General features: G+C 46.7%; 1 protein-coding gene across 1 annotated transcript in view; it reads right to left on the reverse strand.

Moving 5' to 3' along the window:
• The window catches only part of LOC137434524 (pre-mRNA-processing factor 40 homolog A), a gene marked incomplete in the record, with an annotated part of 142,717 nt that overhangs the window by 62,017 nt on the left and 58,376 nt on the right, over positions 1–22,324 (reverse strand). The window contains 4 exon segments of the mRNA XM_078772825.1: positions 3,097–3,205; positions 3,378–3,542; positions 4,052–4,116; positions 14,314–14,419. Of these exon segments, the coding sequence (XP_078628951.1) occupies positions 3,097–3,205; positions 3,378–3,542; positions 4,052–4,116; positions 14,314–14,419 (445 nt within the window).

Below are 22,324 nucleotides of genomic sequence, written 5' to 3' on the forward strand. Positions count from 1 at the left end.
AGCCAAGTCTTTCTCTGTCTTCCCCGTCCTCTACTTCCTTCTACATTCATTTCCATCACTCTTCTCAACCAGTCACTTTCATCCTTCCTCAACACATGACCAAACCATCTCAACCTGATCCTCTTCACAGCATCAATCACAGGCTCTATTCCCATCATCTTTCGCAATTCATCATTTGTCTTCCTCTCTCTCAACGATACTCCGCACATCCACCGAACCATTCGCATTTCTACCCTTTCCAGCCTTAGTTGCTGCTCTACATTCATGACCCATGTCTCGCTCCCATAAATCAAACACTTCTCACACATGCAGCATACACCTTTCCCTTCAGCTTCAGCGACACTCTCCTCCTCATCAGCACGCCACTCAGTTCCCAAAACTTCTTCCATGCACATCTCACTCTCGCAACCGTTGCCGAGTCTGATCCACCTTCTCCATTCAGCATGTCTCGGAGGTAGCAAAATGTTTTCACACCTTCCAGCTTCACGCCGTCTCCAAGATCCAACTCAACATTTCCTCCATCTGCAGCTCCCTCTGTGCACACCTTACATTTGAATGTAGCTGCCACACTGGTTCATGACCCTCTCAGACCGCTACATTTTTGATGAACCCACTCAGCGCACATTGTACATTGAATGGAGTTCACTCCGACACCCTTCCTGCACACAGCACATGGCCACTTCCCAGTTCTTTCCACCTCACCACATGCTTTACCACTTGCCATCACCTTCGTCTTTCCTATATTTACCTTCAGACCTTTTGTCTCCATACATTCCTTCCACTTTTTCATCTTTTCCTTCAGTCCATCCATACTTTCCGCAATCACACCAGATCATCTGCATACAATAACTCCCACGGTAAACCCTCTTTTACGTTCTGAGCCAGCACCTCCATCACAGCTACAAATAGTAGTGGACTTAGTACCGACCCCTGATGCACTCCCACCTTCACCTCAAACTCTCCACTGTTCCCACCCTTCGTCCTTACAGCTGTGTGCGCTCTTTTGTACATTGCCATCACTACTCTGATCAACCATTCCTCCACTTCTAACTTCCTCAATGCCCATGTCAACACTTCGCATGGAACTCTATCGAATGCTTTCTCCAGATCAACAAACCCAAGAAACAACTTCTTCCTCTTCTCCATGTACTTCTCCTGCAACTGCCTCACAATAAAGAGCGCGTCTGTCGTTCCTCTTCCTGGCATAAATCCAAACTGCATTTCGTCGATCTTCACCTTCTTCCTTATCGTCCTCTCCAACACCCTTTCCAATACCTTCATTCCATGCTCCAATAACTTTATCGCTCGGTACGAGCCACACTCCAGAGGGTCACCTTTCCCCTTGTATAGAGGGACGAGGGTACTCAGTTCCCAATCCACTGAAATGCGGCGTTCTTTCACCACCAGATTACAGATCTCTGTCATTCTCTTCACACACTAAATTCCTGCTGCCTTCAACATATCTCCCACAACTCCCGTCGGCCCTCCCGCTTTTCTACTCTTCATTGCTTTTATCGCTTCCTCAACTTCCTTCTCAGTTATCTTCTCTGCCGGTCCTAAAACTGGGTTACTCTCTATGTTGCCATCCCATTCATTCTCTGTATTCAACAGCAATTCCATATATCTTTTCCATCTTCCTTTAATTCCATCTGGGTCCACAACGATTTGTCCCACTTCATCCTTCAAGCAACTCACCCCCATCACATCACACCACTCTTTCGCTATCTGCTTTACAATCCTGAATACCGCTCTCTGACCCTCTTCCAAATCCAAGCTTTCTCCGAACATTTTCCTACATGCCTCCTGCGCCTTTGCTACCTTTCTTTTCAGCCTTCTTGGCTGCCTTATAACTTTCATGCTCTGCTTTTTCTGCTCCCATACCCTTAGCCTTCTGCCACTCCTTGAACTTCTTCCTCTTCTCGTCAATCCTCTTTCCAACTTCCTCATCCCACCACCATGTTTCCGAGTGCCTCGGTGGTCCTTTTGTTCATCCACATACCTCACCAACGGCTCCCAACAGACTATCTTTCATTGACATCCACCCACGTTCAAGCTCAACCACATCATCCTCTACCCTACTCAGCCTCTCTGTTAATGCCTCCCTTACTGTCACCTCTTTCAACCTCCACACCTTCATTCTCGGTTGGTACTTCACCCGCCGAGCTCTCCTCGCACCTTTCACCCTTATGTCACAGACAACCAAGTGGTGCTGTGAAACAGCCTCCTCCCCCGGGATCACCTTTGTGTCCCGGAGGTACCCCCTATCTCGCCTACGCACCATCAGGTAGTCAACGGTTGTCGTCGACCCACCTGACACAAGCTTATTATCCCTTCTGGAACTGAGTATTACAAATCAACAAATCAGCTCCATCAGAAAACTCCAAAATTCTTTCACCTTCTCCATTTCTCACACCATATCCGTAACCCCCATCAACTCCTTCAAAACCGTCCATACTCCTTCCCACATGTCCATTTAGGTCTCCTCCTACCACAACAACTTCCGCATCTTTCATGTTTTCCATCAGCTTCTCTATCGCACACCAGAACTTGTCCTTCTCTTCATCGCTCCGACCAACCTGCGGAGCATATCCCGAGATGACGTTCACCAAGAGCTTTCCAATCATCATTTTCACCATCATCAACCTATCACTCACCTAGTCACACTCACCACGCTGTCTACAAACTCCTCAGAAAACAGGACACCAATGCCATTCACGCCCTCCGGGCACCCTTGCCACACAAACTTGTATTTCTGTCCCTGCCTACCCTTCACCATTCTCACACCACTTCCCTTCCATCTCGTCTCTTGCACACAACATATGTCCACTCTTCTTCTGACCAATACTTCCACCACTTGCGGTATACAATTAGAAGTAAAAACTATTATGTTTACATTAGACAATATCAAACAGTGCTTAAGGCTGCTTGGGTGCTATATTAAAGTTGGTCTGTGTTCGGACTCAGTGACTGACACACTCGCATGACTCACTAATTACAATACCCTCTCCCGGAAAGGCGAGGCTAATTAAAACTAAATATTGTCAAAAGCATTTGAGGATGAATTCCACAGAAGCACTTCACTTCCTGCATTCTTACCTTTTCCTTTTTTGCAATGTAAAACAAAACATCTTCATAGATCTCATTGCGGTCTCGTTCTGGGACATTATTCCAAACTTCAAAATGACCAAAAAGCTGTTCAGCTTTCCTGTTTGAAAATAAGTTTGGGGATTGGAAGGCATTTAAATAAGAAGCAAATAAAAGGTCTATGGTTTAAAAAAAAATGTTTCAATAACATTCACCTACTCTCAGGCAGATCATGTGCATTGTGCAATGATGACTAAAGTTTATATCACTAATAGTTGCCCAAACAAAGGCACCTGTATTTCACATAAGAGTTCATCTTCTCGTGTGCTTCAAGGAACCGTTGAAGCTTTTCCTTCGCCTCCTTTGCCCTCGTTCTGGCCTCTTCTTTCTCCTCTTTGTCCCGTTGTGTTTTGTAACCATTGAAAGCTTGTTTCTTTTCACTCAGCTTTGGAAGAGCACTAAAATTAGAGAACAAGCAAAATTAATCACTGCACACTCTCTCTCTCTCTCTCTCTCTCTCTCTCTCTCTCTCTCTTTGGTGCTCTTCCTTAAGGCAGGTTAAGTGCTGCCAAAGCATCACCACAGCTTTACATGAGGTGGTTTGCCATTGCCTTCCAACAGTAATCAGAAGAGTAATTTGCCGAGGGTACCGTCAATAACTCGCATACTTTTTTAAAATGTCCACCAACTGTGATATCTTTAATGTCCACCTAGCACTGGTTGATGGGTCTCCAGCTTAAAGTCCTTCCGTGGGACGGCACACTTTGTGGTGCAATGCTCTGCCTGTGAAACAAATCTAACAGCATATAGTCGCACCGAGAATCACACCTACGCTATACAACTCAGAGGCAAGTGCACTCACTACCTCTGGATCATCGTGTCGGACGTCAATATTACTTGGTCTCAAAAAATATTTTACCATATGCAAAAGAAAATAGAAATGCCATATTTTCCTTGTACCATGTACCTGTAACGTGGATCATTGATTATCATCTTCATAGCTTGCTCCCATGATGAACTCGCTGGTACTCTCTGCAGGGGGTGTCAGAGAGAAAAGTGGGGAGGGGTGAGTGAAATTACAATGAAGTCCAAAATTGGACATTAAACTACAATTTAAATAAAAGCTACAAAAAACGATTAATATACCCATGTATGGTCATCTATTTATTGCAACGTACACTTGTAACCTAAAAACAAGGTTAAAAAAAATAAAATAAAATAAAATAACAACATCAAGGGAGATATTAAGCAGAACATTCTAGTGACAAACATCGAACTTGCTGTGAAATATTATATACCAGGAAATACAACCCATCGCTTTGCTGACGGGAATATTATTTGAAGTGTGGGAGAGAGAGAAAGTTGGAGAGAGAGAAAGAAGGGGAGAGAAAGAAGGGGAGAGAGAAAGAAGGGGAGAAAGAAAGAAGGGGAGAAAGAAAGAAGGGGAGAGAGAAAGAAGGGGAGAGAGAAAGAAGGGGAGAGAGAAAGAAGGGGAGAGAGAAAGAAGGGGAGAGAGAAAGAGAGGAGAGAGGAGAGAGGAGAGAGGAGAGAGAGAGAACACTTGTGGAGACCTGTGAGAGGGTCCGGCCTAGAGCAGACGCACACGTGCTTCGTCATAAACAGGAAGAGAGTAATCATGCAGGCACGTGCTGAGTGAACCCGGCGAGGAAAAAGAAAACACGTGTGCAAACACGTGTGCAAGGCGGGTACCAAAGGTTGCCAAACAGTTCAATCTTGGTTTCATCAGACCACAGAATCTTGTTTCTCACAGTCTCAGAGTCCTTTAGGTGTTTTTTTTGCAAACTCCAAGCGGGCTTTCATGTGTGTTTCACTGAGGAGAGGCTTCCGTCTGGCCACTCTGCCATAAAGCCCAGATCGGTGGAGTGTTGCAGTTTCGGTTGTCCTTCTGGAAGTTTCTCCCATCTCCACACAGGATCTCTGGAACTCAGCCAGAGTGACCATTGGGTTCTTGGTCACCTCTATTACCAAGGCCGTTCTCCCCCGATTGCTCAGTTTGGCCTGGCGGCCACCTCGAGGAAGAGTCCAGGTTGTTCCAAACTTCTTCCATTTAATAATTATGGAGGCCACTGTGCTCTGGGAACCTTCAATGCAGCAGAAATTTTTTTTGTCGGCTTCCCCACATCTGTGCCTCGACACAATCCTGTCTGAGCTCTCTCTGCAGGCAGTTCCTTCGACCTCATGGCTTGGTTTTTGCTCTGATATGCATTGTCAGCTGTGAGACATTATATAGACAGGTGTGTGCCTGTCCAAATCATGTCCAATCAATTGAATTTATCACAGGTGGACTCCAATCAAGGTGTAGAAACATCTCAAAGATGATCAAGAGAAATGGGAGGCACTTGAGCTAAATTTCAAGTGTCATAGCAAAGGGTCTGAATACTTATGTAAATGTGATATTTCAGTTTTTTATTTTTAATAAATTTGCAAAACTTTCTAAAATCCTGTTTTCTCTTTGTTATTATGGGGTATTGAATGTAGATTGATGAGGGAAAAAATGAATTTAAACGATTTCAGCATAAGGCTGCAACATAACAAAATGTGAAAAAAGTGAAGGGGTCTGAATACTTTCTGAATGCACTGTATATCAATAATGAAATACAGAAATATCTCATTTACATAAGTAGTCAGCCCACTGAGTCAATACTTCACGTAGAATCACCTTTGGCAGCGAATAAAGCTTCAAGTTTCTTGGATACGTCTGTATTAGCTTTGCACATCTGGATTTGGGGTTTGTCATATTATTTCCTTGCAGGTTTACTCAAGCTCTCAAGTTGGATGCTCTCAAGTTGGATGCTCTCAAGCGTCGGTGAACAGAATTTTTCAAGACTTTCGACAGATTCTCAATGGGATTAAAGTCTGAGCTTTGATTGTATACTTGAGGTCATTGTTCTATCGGAACGTAAATCTTCGCCACAGTCTAAGGTCTTTTACACTCTGAAGCAGGTAGTCCTCAAGGATTTGCCTGTATTTGGCACCATTCATTGTTGCCTCTATACTGACAAATCATCCAGCTCATGCCACTAAAAAATCATCCCCATAGCATGATGCTGTCACCACCATGCTTCACGGTCGAGATGGTGTTAGATGGGTGATAAGCTTTGCTCTGTTTCTGCCAGACGTAGTGCTTTGCATTCAAGCCAAAGTTCAATTTTCGTCTCATAAGATAAGACCACAGAATCTTTTGTCTCATGCTCTCAAGTGTCTTTTTTGTGCTTTTTGCAAACGCAGGCATGCTGCCACGTGCCTTTTTCTCAGAAGTGGCTTCCGTCTGGCCATTCTCCCATAAATCCTTGATTTGTGAAGTTCTGCAGAGACTGTTGTCCTTCCGGCAGGTTCTCCCATCTCAGGCAAGGAACCCTGTAGTTCTGTCAGAGTGATCATTTGGTTCTTGGTCACCTTCCTGACTCAACTTGCCTGGTTGTGCCTGTTTGGGCACAGCGGCCAGCTCTACGAAGAGTCTCGGTAGTTCCATATTCTTTCCATTTCCTAATGATGGAGCTCACTGTGCTCTTGGGCACTTTCAACACTATAAATTGTTTTATACCTCCCCCAGACATATGCCTCCTCACAATTCTATCTCGTAGTTCTATGACAGTTCCTTGGATTTCATGGTACAATTTCTGCTCTGACATGCACTGTCAACTGTGGGATGTTGTGTAGAAAGGTGTTTCTTTCTAAATAATGTCCAATCAATTGAATTGGCTGCAGGTGGACTCCAATCTAATTGTAGAGATGTGTCAAGGATCATCAAAGGAAATTGTATGCACCTGAGCTCAATTTGGAGTGTCATAGCAAAGGAGTTTAATAATTATTGACAAGACATTTCAGCTTTTCATTTTTTATTAGTTGGTAAAAATTTCTATTAAAAAAAAAAAATTCCACTTTAACATCAGGCCGAAAAAAATATATTGCTGGTCTCTGGTCAGACCAAAGTTCCAGAATTGATGCGGCTATGCGTTTTTTTTTTTGGTTTTTTTTGAAAAGCATGGATTGCACATATGAAGGTGTTTTTTGTGTCCTCATGCCTTGCGGTCCTCCTCATCTGCCGTGGCTCCGTCCAGAGAGAAATTAAAGACAGCCAATGGGACTGGTAGGCCTTTTTGTAAATAATGAGCACAAGCTTAAGTTATTTTAAAATGTATTTATTCTGAAAATCATTAAGTTCTTCAAGCATATTATCGACTGCCATTTCGTTCTCGAGATCGCCTCGCCGTACCGTCATGTGCAAGTGGTCTAACAGACCGAGAGTCTCCCACGATCACTTCGCCCAGTCCACCAGATTATCACAGACACCTACAAATTCATGACAAAGGAGATAGGATCCAGGGCTAACTAACGAGACCACCCGCAGCTCTCTTGGCCTTCTGGTTGCTTCACACGAACCCGACAAAGAACGTCTTCGTTTCAATAAACGACAATATCCAGCCGATTGGATTCATGACGTCACGGCACACAAAACTACTCATATCTTTGGAACGGAACATGGTTGGATTTGAACAAACTAAACGTAGTTTTGTCGAGCAGAACCGTGCGCGAACGTCGATACCAATGGCGACCCTCACAGACCCGTATTTCCCAAGATAGCGCGCCGGCCCGGCAACAACAGGCGCGCACTGTTGTAGGTACCGTTGGAAATTTGGAAAAAAGAATTGTTGACGCGCAGGGTCCAAATCGATGCGCGCGCTGACCAGAGACCGGAAATATATTTTTCTCGGCCTTATGGTATTTTGTGTAGACTCGTAAAAAGCCCATCAAATACGATGGGTTGGAACAGTCTATTCAACAGTACAGTCTCGTGATTGCGCCGAAGTCTGAATCCTCAACCTAGTGAGTGTCAGGTTTGCTTATATCTTCTTTATTTATTAGACATCATACAGATGTATTGGTGTTGGGCTAGCGGCTAGGGTGCCGGCTTAGGATCCTAGGATCCTGGGTTCGAATCCCGGTCAATCGCTGAATTAACGCCAGGGGGGTTGACTCAGCCTGTCATCCTTCCGAGGTCGGCAAATTGAGTACCAGTTCACTGGTAATTCCCTGCTTGTCGTTAAAGGCGGCAAAAAGGGTTGGCGTCAGGAAGGGCATCCGGCCGTAAAACATTGCTTCAAAAAGGGGACCGAAAAAACAACAACAACCACAGTTCCCGAAAAAGGCCAACCCCCGCTTGCGGGGAAAAAATGGCCTCTAAAGGTGTTTTTTTTTTTTTTTTAAATACAGATGTATATGAACACTCGTTTTACTCTGCGCACATTGTACATCATGTGCAGCGAATGTCACCTCCTTTTGCCTTGTATTTATTGTTTTTGTTTTTTTTAACGATCCTGTGCACCACCCTTGAGGGTCGGTTTGCAAGCCATCATCTAAAATTCCATTAGAAGAAACAATTACTTTTATGGAAAATGTTTTTCGAGTTTGTTTTATCCTCAAAAATAGACCAGAGTGAAGACACTTTTGTTTTAAAAGATTGGCCTTTAAAACCTATCCTTATGAAGGGGGACAGCCATCTGTACAAACACACAAAACGACTTTTATATGGTAGATCAGTGACAAAAATCTCAATTTAATCCATTTTAAATTCAGGCTGTAACACAATAAAATGTGAAAAAGTCAAAGGGTGTGAATACTTTCTGAAAGCACTGCATAGCACTAGGCCAGACTTTTATGGCTTTGTATTATTCACGACTCAATGAGAAACGGTGTATTATTTCAGAAACCACTTCTGCTAACTGCTAACAAGCCAAAACTAATTAGCCTATGTTTCTTAATTGTTGCCTGAAAAACAATTGACCATCAATTGTTGTGACAAAAGCAAGTATTGATCGTAAATATACTGTATTACTTTTCTGTAACATCAGTTATGTTGTTCAGCTACCATCAGTGAAGTGATGAGAACAATGCTCGTAATCATTTATAAAAGTGTGATTGACCAGGAAGCTGCCAAGTTTGACATATGGGGAAGCAATGGTGCATCTTATTCAAATGGAGTACATTGAACACTTAGGATTTTATGATTTGTACCATCACAATAGAAGTTGAATATCTGAAGTAACTGCAGCACTAGACATTTCCGCACTAACCATCTCCATTCTTGAACAGTTCAGGACAAACATTGAAAGTAATATTAAATGCAGTGCAACATACTGAAAATTACACAATAAAAAGGTATTTCACTCCTAATCCAGTTGTGAACGATGGTTTTTTGCTGGTTTTCATTGGATTGAGCAAATGTATTCTGATCCTAACAACTAATGAAAGTCAATGTTACTGTCATATCTGATATACATAAATCAACTACAAAGAGCAACCAAAGATGGCAGATCCTCACCAAGACTTTGTTTGTGTGGTTTTATAGTCCATATTTTATAGACGTATTCATATTCCAACTGTACCGCACATAATTTATAGAGGTCCTCAGTTGAAAGTGATAAAGTGCAAAAATTGTGGTCTACGTTCACACATTATGTGTAGACAAACCAAGAAACAAACAAGTACAGATACATTCAAAGGACACCGCCCCCATGCCAAATAATTAAATACCATCCAGCACGGCATTGCCGGGGCGCCTCTGGCACCCGGCAATACCGCCTTGCAGCTGATCGAGACTGTATTTGGAGGGAGAGGTGCACCATATTTGATTGATTAATTGCATAATTAAAATCAATAAAAGATTTATTTATTTTTTTGTTGTTGTTGTTGTTGTTGTTGTTGTATACAAGATCGAGGCTCGTGAAAGAGCGAACATTAATCACACAGAAAGACAAACCGACACATAAAACATATAACATCGGGAGCGGTAGACAAGATGGGGAGAGAGGGGGAAGGACACAAACACAACATTTGAGAGCAGGGACCGAGAGACATGGAGACATCAAAAGATCTGAGAGAGGGCGAGGGCTTTGGGGGGGGGGGGGGGGAGCATGGGAAGGGGGCGGTGGGAGAGGTATAAAACATATGGACACTGCCAGGACTTCCAGGAAAGAAGTTGGAATTTCAAACAAGGTGGATCTGGGGTGAATTAGCGGGGGTAGAAAAGATCAAGGTTTTGGATGGGGGAAGATAAGAGATGGTGGTGAACAGCTGTTTTAAAGACCTGGAGGGAGGAGTGGGATTGAAGGGAGTGAGGGAGTTTGTTCCAGAGGCAGGAGAAAAGAGGAATGAAAGAGTGAAGGTGAGCAGAGAGCCGAGATTTCGGCAGTTTAACCATCAGAGGGTTGCTGGCAGATCTTGTGCGACCTGTAGGAATATTTGGGGGACAGAGCACAGAGAGAGCTGGGGGTGCAAGGCCGGAGAGGAGTCGGTAGAAGACAGAAAGACCACCTACCTGCCTGCGGTGAGTGAGTGAAAGGCCCTCAGAGATAGCTTCATCGCGGGAGATTCCAATAATTCTGAAAGCTTTGGTTTCAACAGCGTGAAGCCGAGCTAGGTGTGAGGCAGGAGCACCGGCCCATAGGGGAGAACAGTATTCCATTGAGCTGCGGATGAAAGCCTTGTATGTGGTGAGGAGCTCAGGTGTGCCGAGGAAGGTGTGTCATAAAATATTTTCTTAATCAATAGGCTAATAGCATAACTAAATCACTAGTGCTTCATCCGAAGATGTAACTTTTAGAAATTTAATTAAATAAGTCATTAATAAAAAATTAAATAAGTCATTAATAAAAAATTAAATAATTAATTTATTAATCAATAAATAAATTCATCAAAAATACCCTTTAGAGACAAATCAATTTGTCATTGTCATGTCTAAATATCAGCTTCTTAGCTCAAAAGGTGCCTGAGATATTGCCCAGATGAGAAAGAAAATAAATAAATGATTAATAATGAAAATAAATAAATAATAATACAAATAAATAAATAATAATACAAATAAATAAATAATTAATCAATTGCCTAATGGAACACATAAACCACCACCATTTCATCCCAATCTGTAACTTAAAAAATATATATATATTGGTCATTAATCAAATAATTCATTGATTAATCAATAAATCAAAAATATAATTTACAGCCAAATCACTTGGTCATCGTCATGTCCAAATATCAGCTTCCTAACTCAAAAGGTGCCTGAGATAATGGCCAGAAAATAAAGGAAATGTAGAAGTACTTAATTAATCGCTAATAATTAAATAACTAATCAATTAATTGATTAATCAAAAAACAAAAAATACTGTTTTTGACAAAGTACTTGCTCACTATTGTGCCGAAATTTCAGCTTCCTAGCTCGCCTGAGATATCGGCTATAGAGACCTGAGATATCGGCCTGAGATATCGGCTCGCCTGAGATATGGCTGAGATATCGCCCAGACAAACAAACAGGCAAACAAGAAGACGTCATGCGTAGCACGATACTTGCAAAATCCGCCCTCCCCCACCCCCCCCCCCCCCCAAAAGTTTTCCATTGATACAGCAAATTGTCCATTTCATGAAGAATAAAATTTACAATCCTGATCAAAGCTCGGGTCAACAGGATGAAAAGTGACGATTTTTCAGATGAAAAATGAGGATTTTAGAAATTTGGCTTATGTTGACCTTTTGGCCTATGTTGACCTTTTGGCCTATGTTCACCTAAAATATAATTTGTGGTTGAATTCAGTGACCAGATATGCAAGTCCTCTTCAAATTTCAAGTCAATCAGATGAAAATTGAGGATTTTAGAAATGTGGCCCATGTTGACCTTTTGGCCTATGTTGAGCTTTTGGCCAATGTTCACCTAAAATATAATTTGTGGTTGAATTCAGTGACCAGATATGCAAGTCCTCTTCAAATTTCAAGTCAATTGGATGAAAATTGAGGATTTTAGAAATTCGGCCTATGTTGACCTTTTGGCATATGTTGACCTCAAGAATACTTGGTGGTTGAATTCAGTGACCAGATATGCAAGTCCTCTTCAAATTTCAAGTCAATTGGATGAAAATTGAGGATTTTAGAAATTTGGCCTATGTTGACCATTTGGCCTATGTTGACCATTTGGCCTATGTTGACCATTTGGCCTATGTTGACCTCAAGAATACTTGGTGGTTGAATTCAGTGACCAGATATGCAAGTCCTCTTCAAATTTCAAGTCAATTGGGTAAAAATTGAGGATTTTAGAAATTTGGCCTATGTTGACCTTTGGCCTATGTTGACCTTTTGACCTATTGACCCCAAAAACAATAGGCTTCTGGCTTTTGACCAATTCTACCATTTGGTGAAGTTTCGTGAAGATCGGTTGAAAATTGTGACCTGTAGGCCAGTGACAAACAAACAAACAAGAAGACGTCATGCGGAGCACGATACTTGCAAAATCTGCCCTCCCCCACCCCCCCCAAAAGTTTTCCATTGATATAGCAAATTGTCCATTCCATGAAGATTAAAATTTACAATCTTGATCAAGGCTCGGGTCAACAGGATGAAAAGTGACGATTTTTCAGATGAAAAATGAGGATTTTAGAAATTTGGCCTATGTTGACCTTTTGGCCTATGTTGACCTTTTGGCCGATGTTCACCTAAAATATAATTTGTGGTTGAATTCAGTGACCAGATATGCAAGTCCTCTTCAAATTTCAAGTCAATCAGATGAAAATTGAGGATTTTAGAAATGTGGCCCATGTTGACCTTTTGGCCTATGTTGACCTCAAATATACTTGGTGGTTGAATTCAGTGACCAGATATGCAAGTCCTCTTCAAATTTCAAGTCAATTGGATGAGAAATGAGGATTTTAGAAATTTGGCCTATGTTGACCTTTTGGCCTATGTTCAACTAGAATATAATTTGTGGTTGAATTCAGTGACCAGATATGTAAGTCCTCTTCAAATTTCAAGTCAATTGGATGAAAATTGAGGATTTTAGAAATTTGGCCTATGTTGACCATTTGGCCGATGACCTCAAGAATACTTGGTGGTTGAATTCAGTGACCAGATATGCATGCCCTCTTCAAATTTCAAGTCAATTGGATGAAAATTGAGGATTTTAGAAATTTGGCCTATGTTGACCTTTGGCTATGTTGACCTTTTGACCTATTGACCCCAAAAACAATAGGCTTCTGGCTTTTGAACAACTCTACCGTTTGGTGAAGTTTCGTGAAGATCGGTTGAAAATTGTGACCTGTAGGCCGGTGACAAACAAACAAACAAAAACAAACAAAGAGCGACAGACAGACAGAACCACAAACACTACCGACCAATATACTTGAAAAATCTTCGATTTTGCAAGTAACAAGAAAACAACCAGAGTGAAAACTGATGCCTAGGTCACACATAGGCGGATATTTTGGCGACTACCGGCGACTGCCGGCGATCAAGATTTTTCGGCGACTACTGGCGACTACTGGCGATGTCGGGTGGTAATGTGACCATAAAATATGGTCAGGCGGCAGTATGGCGACTGCAGGCGGCCACATTGACTCGTAACTCGGCCGCCACTAGTCCTACTGCTGTCGTCGTCAGTCTCCCATTGCCGCAGGGGAGACGTGACAGTTCTTCTGTAGTCGATATGCAGCCGCAACAGTGTAGGCCCGTAGTCGGGAAGATGCCGCAGGAAGGCCGTATGGCATTCGCATCCCTGCCGTGCTAGGTGGTGGGGGCGATTGCGGAAGACTATGAGCGACTGGGTTGCGGCCGCTTTACGCTCTTATTACGGATACCGACGACAGCATGGCGGTTCCATCACGACAGCATGGCGGATTTTTTTCCATTGCGACTGAGCGCGCCGTTTTTAAACATTTTAAAAACTTTTTGGCCCCTTTGCGGCTCTTGCCGACTGCAGGCGACCTGGGGAGGATAACCACGACTACAGGCGACCGTCCATTACGGTTTCATTACGATTGTCGGCGGGTGGTGGCGATTTTTTTAGTCGCCAGTAGTCGCCGACAAATCCGCCTATGTGTGACCTAGGCATGAGTACTCCTTTTCAGCGTGCGTCATTGCCGAGCCCCCTTCGGTGCCCGGCAATGACGTTATGCAGCACCTGGAGATGGCATAGCAAAGGAGCGGTGTACAACAAACGAACACAAATGCAATACAATGCAATACCCTCTCCTCTAGAGAGGGTAATAAAGCAATATGCTAAAACTGAGATGCTTTATGGTCACTCAACAATGATTGCCAGGCGAAGAAAAGGAGACTTGGGAGAGCAGCAGTAAACAGGTCAAGTGAATAAAGTCAAGGCAACAATGAAGGACTTGGCAAAAATGATATATTCTCCGAGCTGTGTCCAAACTTGTACAAGCTTACTTTATCCTTGAGGAGGTCCTTGAATGCTTGTCTGGCCTCTTCCTTTGTGTTCCATGTGTAAACCTTCTTCTCTTTTTTCTTCTTACCATCTTCCGATTTGGAGGTACTGCGACAGGGTAAAAAGGAAGAAATCAAGTATGCTTCTACTCCCACCAATTATACACCATTAAATGATTATAAAGTACATCAGTGAGTCAGCCACAATTTGAAAACTTGTGGCAAACAAAAGAGTGAACTATCAAAGGCTGACCATGAAAAGTAATTCTTTACCATGAGATGTGACTAAAAATCCAACCAATGCAATGGCCAAATTTTACACTCACATTGAAATCTGACGGAATTGTTTACATTTGTCTTGAACAAACAACCACGTAATTTAAAAACTTGTGAAACAAGTACAGATACATTCAAAGTACACCACCCCCATGCCAAATAATTAAATCTCACCCTGCACGGCATGCCTCTGGCACCCGGCAATACCGCCGTGCAGCTGATAGAGACTGTATTTGGAGGGAGAGGTGCACCATATTTGATTGATTAATTGCATAATTAAAATCAATAAAAGATTGTCATAAAATATTTTCTTAATCAATTGGCTAATAGCATACCTAAACCACAAGTGCTTCATCCGAAGATGCAACTTTTAGAAATTGAATTAAACAAGTCATTAATAAAAAAATTAAATAATTAATTTATTAATCAATAAATAATTAATCAAAAATACCCTTTACAGACAAATCACTTGGTCATTGTCATGTCCAAATATCAGCTTCCTAGCTCAAAAGGTGCCTGAGATATTGGCCAGTTTAAAAAGAAAATAAATAAATGATTAATAATGAAAATAAATAAATAATAAACGTACAAAATTAAATAATTAATCAATTGCCTAATGGAACACGTAAACCACCACCATTTCATCCGAATCTGTAACTTAAAAAAAAAAAACAAGCGTGACGCCGAGGTCCCCCGTCGGGGAAGTGATGCGAGTTGACAAAGAGGAAGACGCAAGGCGGCCATCTTGGATTTTGACGTGGCGACCCAATTTTCAATAGCGTTCTCCCTTATGCGTAGATACACCCACACACCAGATTAGAAGTTAGTAGTTCGTTTATTTTTCAAGATATTTCACTCACAAGGTTCAGACATATATATTGTGGAGGCCATCTTGGATTTTGATGTGGCGACCCAATTTTCAATAGCGTTCTTCCTTATGCCTAGATACACCCACACACCAGATTAGAAGTTGGTACTTCGCTTATTTTTCAAGATATTCCGCTCACAAGGTTCAGACATACATGGCGGTGGCCATCTTGGATTTTGACGTGGCGACCCAATTTTCAATAGCGTTCTTCCTTATGCGTAGATACACCCACACACCAGATTAGACGTTAGTAGTTCGTTTATTTTTCAAGATATTTCGCTCACAAGGTTCACACATATATATGGTGGTGGCCATCTTGGATTTTGACGTGGCGACTCAATTTTCAATAGCGTTCTTCCTTATGCCTAGATACTCCCACACACCAGATTAGAAGTTGGTAATTTGCTTATTTTTCAAGATATTCCTCTCACAAGGTTCAGACATACATGGCATCAGACATACATGCCGGTGGCCATCTTGGATTTTGACGTGGGTTGCACCCACACACAAAATTAGAATGCCGTCCTTTGCTTACGCACGCACGCACGGACGGACAGACACACGGACGGAGGGGAAAACCATAGTCCCCCTTCCGCTCCGCGGTGCGACGGGGGACAAAAAGTAGTCATTAATCGAATAATTAAATAATTAATCGATTAATCAATAAATCAAAAATAGCCTTGACAGCCAAATCACTTGGTCATTGTCATGTCCAAATATCAGCTTCCTAGCTCAAAAGGTGCCTGAGATATTGGCCAGATGAGAAAGAAAATAAATAAATGACAAATAATGAAAATAAATAAATAATAAACGGAAAAAAAAAATCAATTGCCGAAAAACACAAACCACCACCATTTCATCCAAATCTGTAACTTAAAAAGAAATTTTTTTTAGTCATTAATCAAATAATTAAACAATTAATTGATTAATCAATAAATCGAAAATATCCTTTACAGCCAAATCACTTGGTCATTGTCATGTCCAAATATCAGCTTCCTAACTCAAAAGGTGCCTGAGATAATGGCCAGAAGATAAAGGAAATGTATAAGTACTTAATTAAATGCTAATAATTAAATAACTAATCAATTAATTGATTAATCAAAAAACAAAAAAAATACAGTTTTTGACAAAGTACTTGCTCACTATTGTGCCAAAATTTCAGCTTCCTAGCTCAAAGGATGGCTGAGATATCGCCCGGAAAAACAAACAAGACGACGTCATGCGGAGCACGATACTTGCAATATATATATATATATATATATATATATATACACACACACGTATACAGTCACGTGAAAAAGTAAGTACACCCCATGTAAAGGTTTGACTTTTTCAACATATTTCAACATACAGCTATTTGATCTTCATTTCAACAAGATTGATAGATAAAGGTGATATTGAAGCGTGGTGCTACACGCGCTACTTGCTTACCAAGGAGGAAGCGGGCAACGCGGTGAATTAAAAGTCTTTATTGAAAGAGCCCTACTGTAGCACTGCCGTGCTCGGGGCTGTGTGCCCCGTGTATATCCCGAGGCCAGGCCTACCCCTCGGGCGTGGCCGCCGCCCACTTGGTGCGCGGAATGATGCCATCACGCCAGTGAGCTTTCGTGTCCGCCACACGCGCCCCCCCCAGAATTCCCGCGCACCTGGAGGGTCAGTTTGCGGGGCAAACGGATGACCCGGCCGAAGCGCCCTCTGGTGACTGGCGGCGTCCGGGGTGCAGGGATGCCCGCTGGAATGCCTCCGGCTGCACCCGGGATGGGTGCGGGGCCGGGCGGTGCCGGGGGTCCGCCCGCAGGGGGGCGGCCCCGACGCGGGGGCCGAGCCACCGGCGGTGGGTGGTCCACGTCAAGGTGGGCCGGCTTGAGGCGGTCCACGGAGACGCGGTCGGGAGTACCGCCGATGTCCAAGGTGAAATGTTTCACCCCGGTCTCCAGCACGCGGAAAGGCCCGTCGTACGGGGGCCGCAGTGGTGTCCGGTGGGCGTCGTGCCGGACGAAGACGTACTCCGCAGTGTGAAGCTCCGGGGCGACGTGCGTAGGTGGGTGCCCGTGGTGCGCCGTCGGCACCGGGGCGAACCTCCGGGCGGTCTCCTGCAGCGCAAAGCGCTCCTGCGCCGCGGACCATGGTGCCGTGGGGTCGGCGAGGAACTCGCCCGGCACCCGCAGCGGTTGTCCGAAGACCAACTCCGCCGTGGATGCGCGCAGGTCGTCCTTGGGCGCCGTCCGGAGGCCCAGCAGGACCCAGGGGAGACTGTCGACCCAGCCACCGTCGCGGAGGGTGGCCCGGAGCGCAGCCTTCAACGAGCGGTGGAACCGCTCGCACAGGCCATTGGCCTGGGGGTGGTAGGCCGTGGTTCGGTGCAGCTGGACCCCGAGCGACCGCCCCCCAGAGCTCCGAGGGGAACTGGGGGCCGCGGTCGGACGAGATGTCCGAGGGGGCGCCGAACCAGGTGGCGATGAACGCCTGCGCGACGTCTGCCGCTGCCAAAGGCACGGCCTCCGGCCACCGGGTGGTGCGGTCCACCATTGTGAGGACATGGGTGAAACCCCGCGAGGGGGGCAGAGGTCCCACCAGGTCCACTTGAACGTGGTCGAACCTACGTTCCGGCACCGTAAACGGGGCCAATGGGGCCCGGGTGTGTCGGTGCACCTTCGCGCGCTGGCACGCGAGGCACGTCCTGGTCCAGCCGCGGACGGCCTTCCGGAGGCCATGCCAGACAAACTTGTCGGCGACCAACCTCTGGGAGGCCTTCATGCCCGGGTGGGACAGGCCGGGGATGGCGTCAAAAACCTGGCGCTGCCAGCCCGCGGGCACGATGGGGCGAGGCCGCCCGAGGGAGACGTCGCACAAGAGGGCCGTGCCCGCGCCGTCAAACGGCACCTCGGCGGCCCGTGACGGCGGTCCGCAAGGCTTGGACGCCGGGGTCGGCGGCCTGGTCCGCCGCCATCCGGGCATAGTTGATGCCGAGGTGGACTGCGTGGGCGACGTACCGGGAAAGGCAATCCGCCACAGGGTTGTCCTTCCCCGCGACGTGCCGGATGTCTGTCGTATATTCGGACACGGCCGAGAGGTGACGCTGCTGCCGGGCCGACCACAGCTCGGCGACCTTGCCCATCGTGAAGCCCGAGCAACTCGCGGTCGAAGGTACTATAACGGCGTTCGGGCGGGCGAAGCAGCCGGCCGAAGAACGCCAGCGGTTGCCAGGCACCGCGCCCACCGCGTAGTCCGAGGCGTCGGTGGTGAGGGCGATCGGTGCATCGGGCGCCGGGTGCGCGAGCATGGTGGCGTTAGCCAAGGCGAGCTTCGCGCCCGCGAACGCCGCGTCCATCTGCTCGGTCCAGGTAACGTCACCTTTGCCCGGCTTCCCTCGGAGGGCCTCTTGCAGGGGCGCAGGAGCTGGGCGATGCGGGGCAGGAACCGATGGTAAAAGTTTACCATGCCCAAAAACTCCTGGAGCCCCTTCATTGTGCGGGGGCGCGGAAACCCCTTCACCGCCTCCACCTTGGCCGGCAGGGGGACGGCCCCGTGCCTGGTTACGCGGTGCCCCAAAAAGTCGATGTCGGCGACGCCGAACCGGCACTTGGCGGGGTTCACGATGAGGCCATGCTGGCCCAGGCGTTCGAAGAGCGTGCGGAGATGGTGGAGGTGCTCTTCGCGGGACGCGCTGGCGACGAGGATGTCGTCCAGGTAGACGTACACAAAATCCAAGTCGCGCAAGACGCTGTCCATTAGTCGCTGGAACGCCTGAGCCGCATTTTTCAACCCGAAGGGCATCCGAAGAAATTCGAAAAGTCCGAATGGCGTGATGACGGCTGTCCTCGGGATGTCCTCCGGCCTGACGGGGACCTGATGGTAGCCGCGTATGAGGTCCACCTTTGAAAAGAAGGACATGCCCGCCAAGCGGGCGGAGAAGTCCTGAATGTGGGGGACGGGGTAGCGGTCGGGGGTGGTGGCATCGTTGAGGCGCCGGTAGTCCCCGCACGGTCGCCATCCCCCGCCGGGCTTTGGCACGATGTGGAGCGGCGACGCCCAAGCACTCTCGGAGTGCCGCACGATGCTGAGCTGCTCCAGCGTAGCGAACTCCGCTTTAGCTACCGCGAGCTTTGTCGGCTCGAGGCGGCGTGCCCGGGCGTAGACCGGTGGCGGGGATGTGGTGTTCCACCCCGTGCTTGACGGCCCCCGCCGAGAAGGTGGGCCGCGTGAGGGCCGGGAAGCCGGCGAGGAGGCGGGTGAATTCGTCCGCTGCCGGAAGCGTACAGATCAACCTGGCCGGAACCGAACCGCTCAGCAAGCCGCTCGATGAGCCGCTCCGGGAGCTGCTGAACGAGCTGGGCAGCACGCAAGCGAGTGAGCTGAACGTCTCGGCCTGGACGAGCCTTCTGTGCTTCACGTCCACCAACAGCCCATTTGCACACAGGAAGTCCACGCCAAGCAATGCCATGGGCACGTCGGCAGTGACTAACGACCACCGGAAAACCTGCCCTCCGAACCGCAGAGAGGGGCAGCGTTTTCCGTATGTGCGTATGGACGTACCGTTGGCAGCAAGCAGCGCGGGGCCCCGGCCCGCGGTTTGCTTGTCGGACGTACCGGCGGGAACGACACTCACCTGCGCTCGCGTGTCGCACAGGTAACGGCGCCCGGACAAGGTGTCCGTTATGAACAGTAGGCTGTTTGAACGGCCGGCGCTCAGTGCCACTACCGAGGGCCGGCCCGGGCGTTTCCCGACCTGCCGAATGAGCACGGCAGGCGACACTGCCGAGCCTCGTGGCCGAACTTGGTGTGAAACCGGCACCAGGCTTGCGGTTTTTTCCGCGGCGGCGGTGGTGGGCATGGTGTGGCGGCCGCCACGAGGCGCCCCTCGGAGTAGGGGTGGTCACCCGCAGGAGGTTCAGCAGCTACGCAGTGCGTCGCGTAGTAGGGGTGGTCACCCGCAGGAGGTTCGGGCTTGGAGTAGGGGCGCGCAGCCCCGGGAGCCGCGACGGCCGCACCGAAACTCACCCGCGTGTCCAAAGCCGCGAAGAACTTGTCGGCCTCGGCAGCGAGAGCTCGGGGTTCCATTATCATGGAACCGGCCAACGTGAGGCGTGCTCGTGCCGGCAGCTGGCGTCGAAATAGCGCTCGGAATAGAAAATCCGGGGTTCCGTCGCCCAGCAGCGACAACATATGGTCCATTCGGACCGACGGTCGCGTGTCGCCGAGCTCGGGGAGGTCCAGGAGGCGGTCGGCCCGTGCGTCCTCCGTGAGGCCGAACGTGGCGAGGAGGAGACGCTTGATCGCCTCGTACCTGTGGTCGTCCGGCGGGTTCCTCAGGACAGATACGACCCGGGCGGCTGTGCCGGGCCCGAGGGCGGCGACAACGTGGTTGTATCGCGTCGCCCGTGATACGCCGAAGCTGAAACTGGGCTTCGGCTTGCACGAACCAGAGCTCGGCGTGGGCCTCCCAGAACTCAGGGAGCTTTACCGCGTTGATTGCCATTGCTATAGCGTGTACGGATGGTCAGCGAAGGCTGATCCAACGTCGAGGTCACCAAATGAAGCGCGGTGCTACGCGCGCTACGTGCTTACCAAGGAGGAAGCGGACAACGCGGTGAATTAAAAGAGTCTTTATTGAAAGAGCCCTACTGTAGCACTGCCGTGCTCGGGGCTGTGTGCCCCGTGTGTATCCCGAGGCCACGCCTACCCCGAGGGCGTGGCCGCCGCCCACTTGGTGCACGGAATGATGCCATCACGCCAGTGAGCTTTCGTGTCCGCCACAATATAATATAACAAATATCATGAAACATTTACATTCTGTAGTCGATTGTATAATTTAAATAAACATAAATGCAAATTTCGCATGTGGAAAAAATAAGAACACCCCAACACTTATCACTACTTCAAATACCTAAAATTAGAATCAGGTGCACCAGCTCAGGTGCAAATGATTAGAACATCGTTAGAGAGGATCTTGGAGGAACCTGTCTTCTTTAAACCTCAGACATTTAGTTTGGTTTGCTCTTTGTTGTTGAAGTGTGTGGCATCACCATGCCTAGATCAAAAGAGCTCACTGAGGCCTTCAGAAAGAAGGTTATAGATGCCTAAGGGTCTGTGAAGGGATTTAAAAAGATCTCCAAAACAATTTGAAATCAATCATTCGACTGTCCGGAAGATCATCTACAAGTGGAGAAGATTCCAAACAACTGCCAACTTGTTGATGTCAAAGTGCACGAGTCTACCATTAGAAAGAGGCTGCACAAATTTGATCTACATGGGAGGTGTGTGTGCCAGGAGGAAACCTTTGCTGTCCAGAAAGAACATCAGGGCAAGACTAAAGTTTGCCAATGAACACCTAGGCAAAGACCACCACTTCTGGAACAATGTGCTCTGGACAGATGAGTCAAAGGTAGAGCTATTTGGCCACAGTACCAGAAGACATGTTTGGCGAAAACCAAAGACAGCATTTGACCACAAGAACCTGATACCAACTATAAAGCATGGTGGTGGAAATATTATGGTTTGGGACAGCTTTGCTGCATCAGGGCCTGGGCAGCTCACCATCATAGATTCCACTATGAATTCTTCATTGTTCCAGAGGGTGCTTGAGGATAATGTGAGGCTATCTGTGGGAAAGTTGAAGCTCAACCGAAGGTGGACCTTGCAACATGACAATGACCCTAAACATACCAGTAAATCCACCAAAGAAAGGCTGAAAAGAAAGAAATGGAGGGTTCTGGAATGGCCAAGTCAAAGCCCGGATCTAAATCCCATCAAGATGTTGTGGGGGGATTTGAAACAAGCTGTGGATGCAAGAAACCCATCAAACATCGCACAGCTGAAAGAATTCTGCATGGAGTGGGCAAAAATTTCTCCCAGTTGATGTCAGAAACT

Source organism: Myxine glutinosa, chromosome 1 (assembly GCF_964187855.1).
Source record: "Myxine glutinosa chromosome 1, kmMyxGlut1.1, whole genome shotgun sequence".
NCBI lineage: Eukaryota > Metazoa > Chordata > Myxini > Myxiniformes > Myxinidae > Myxine > Myxine glutinosa.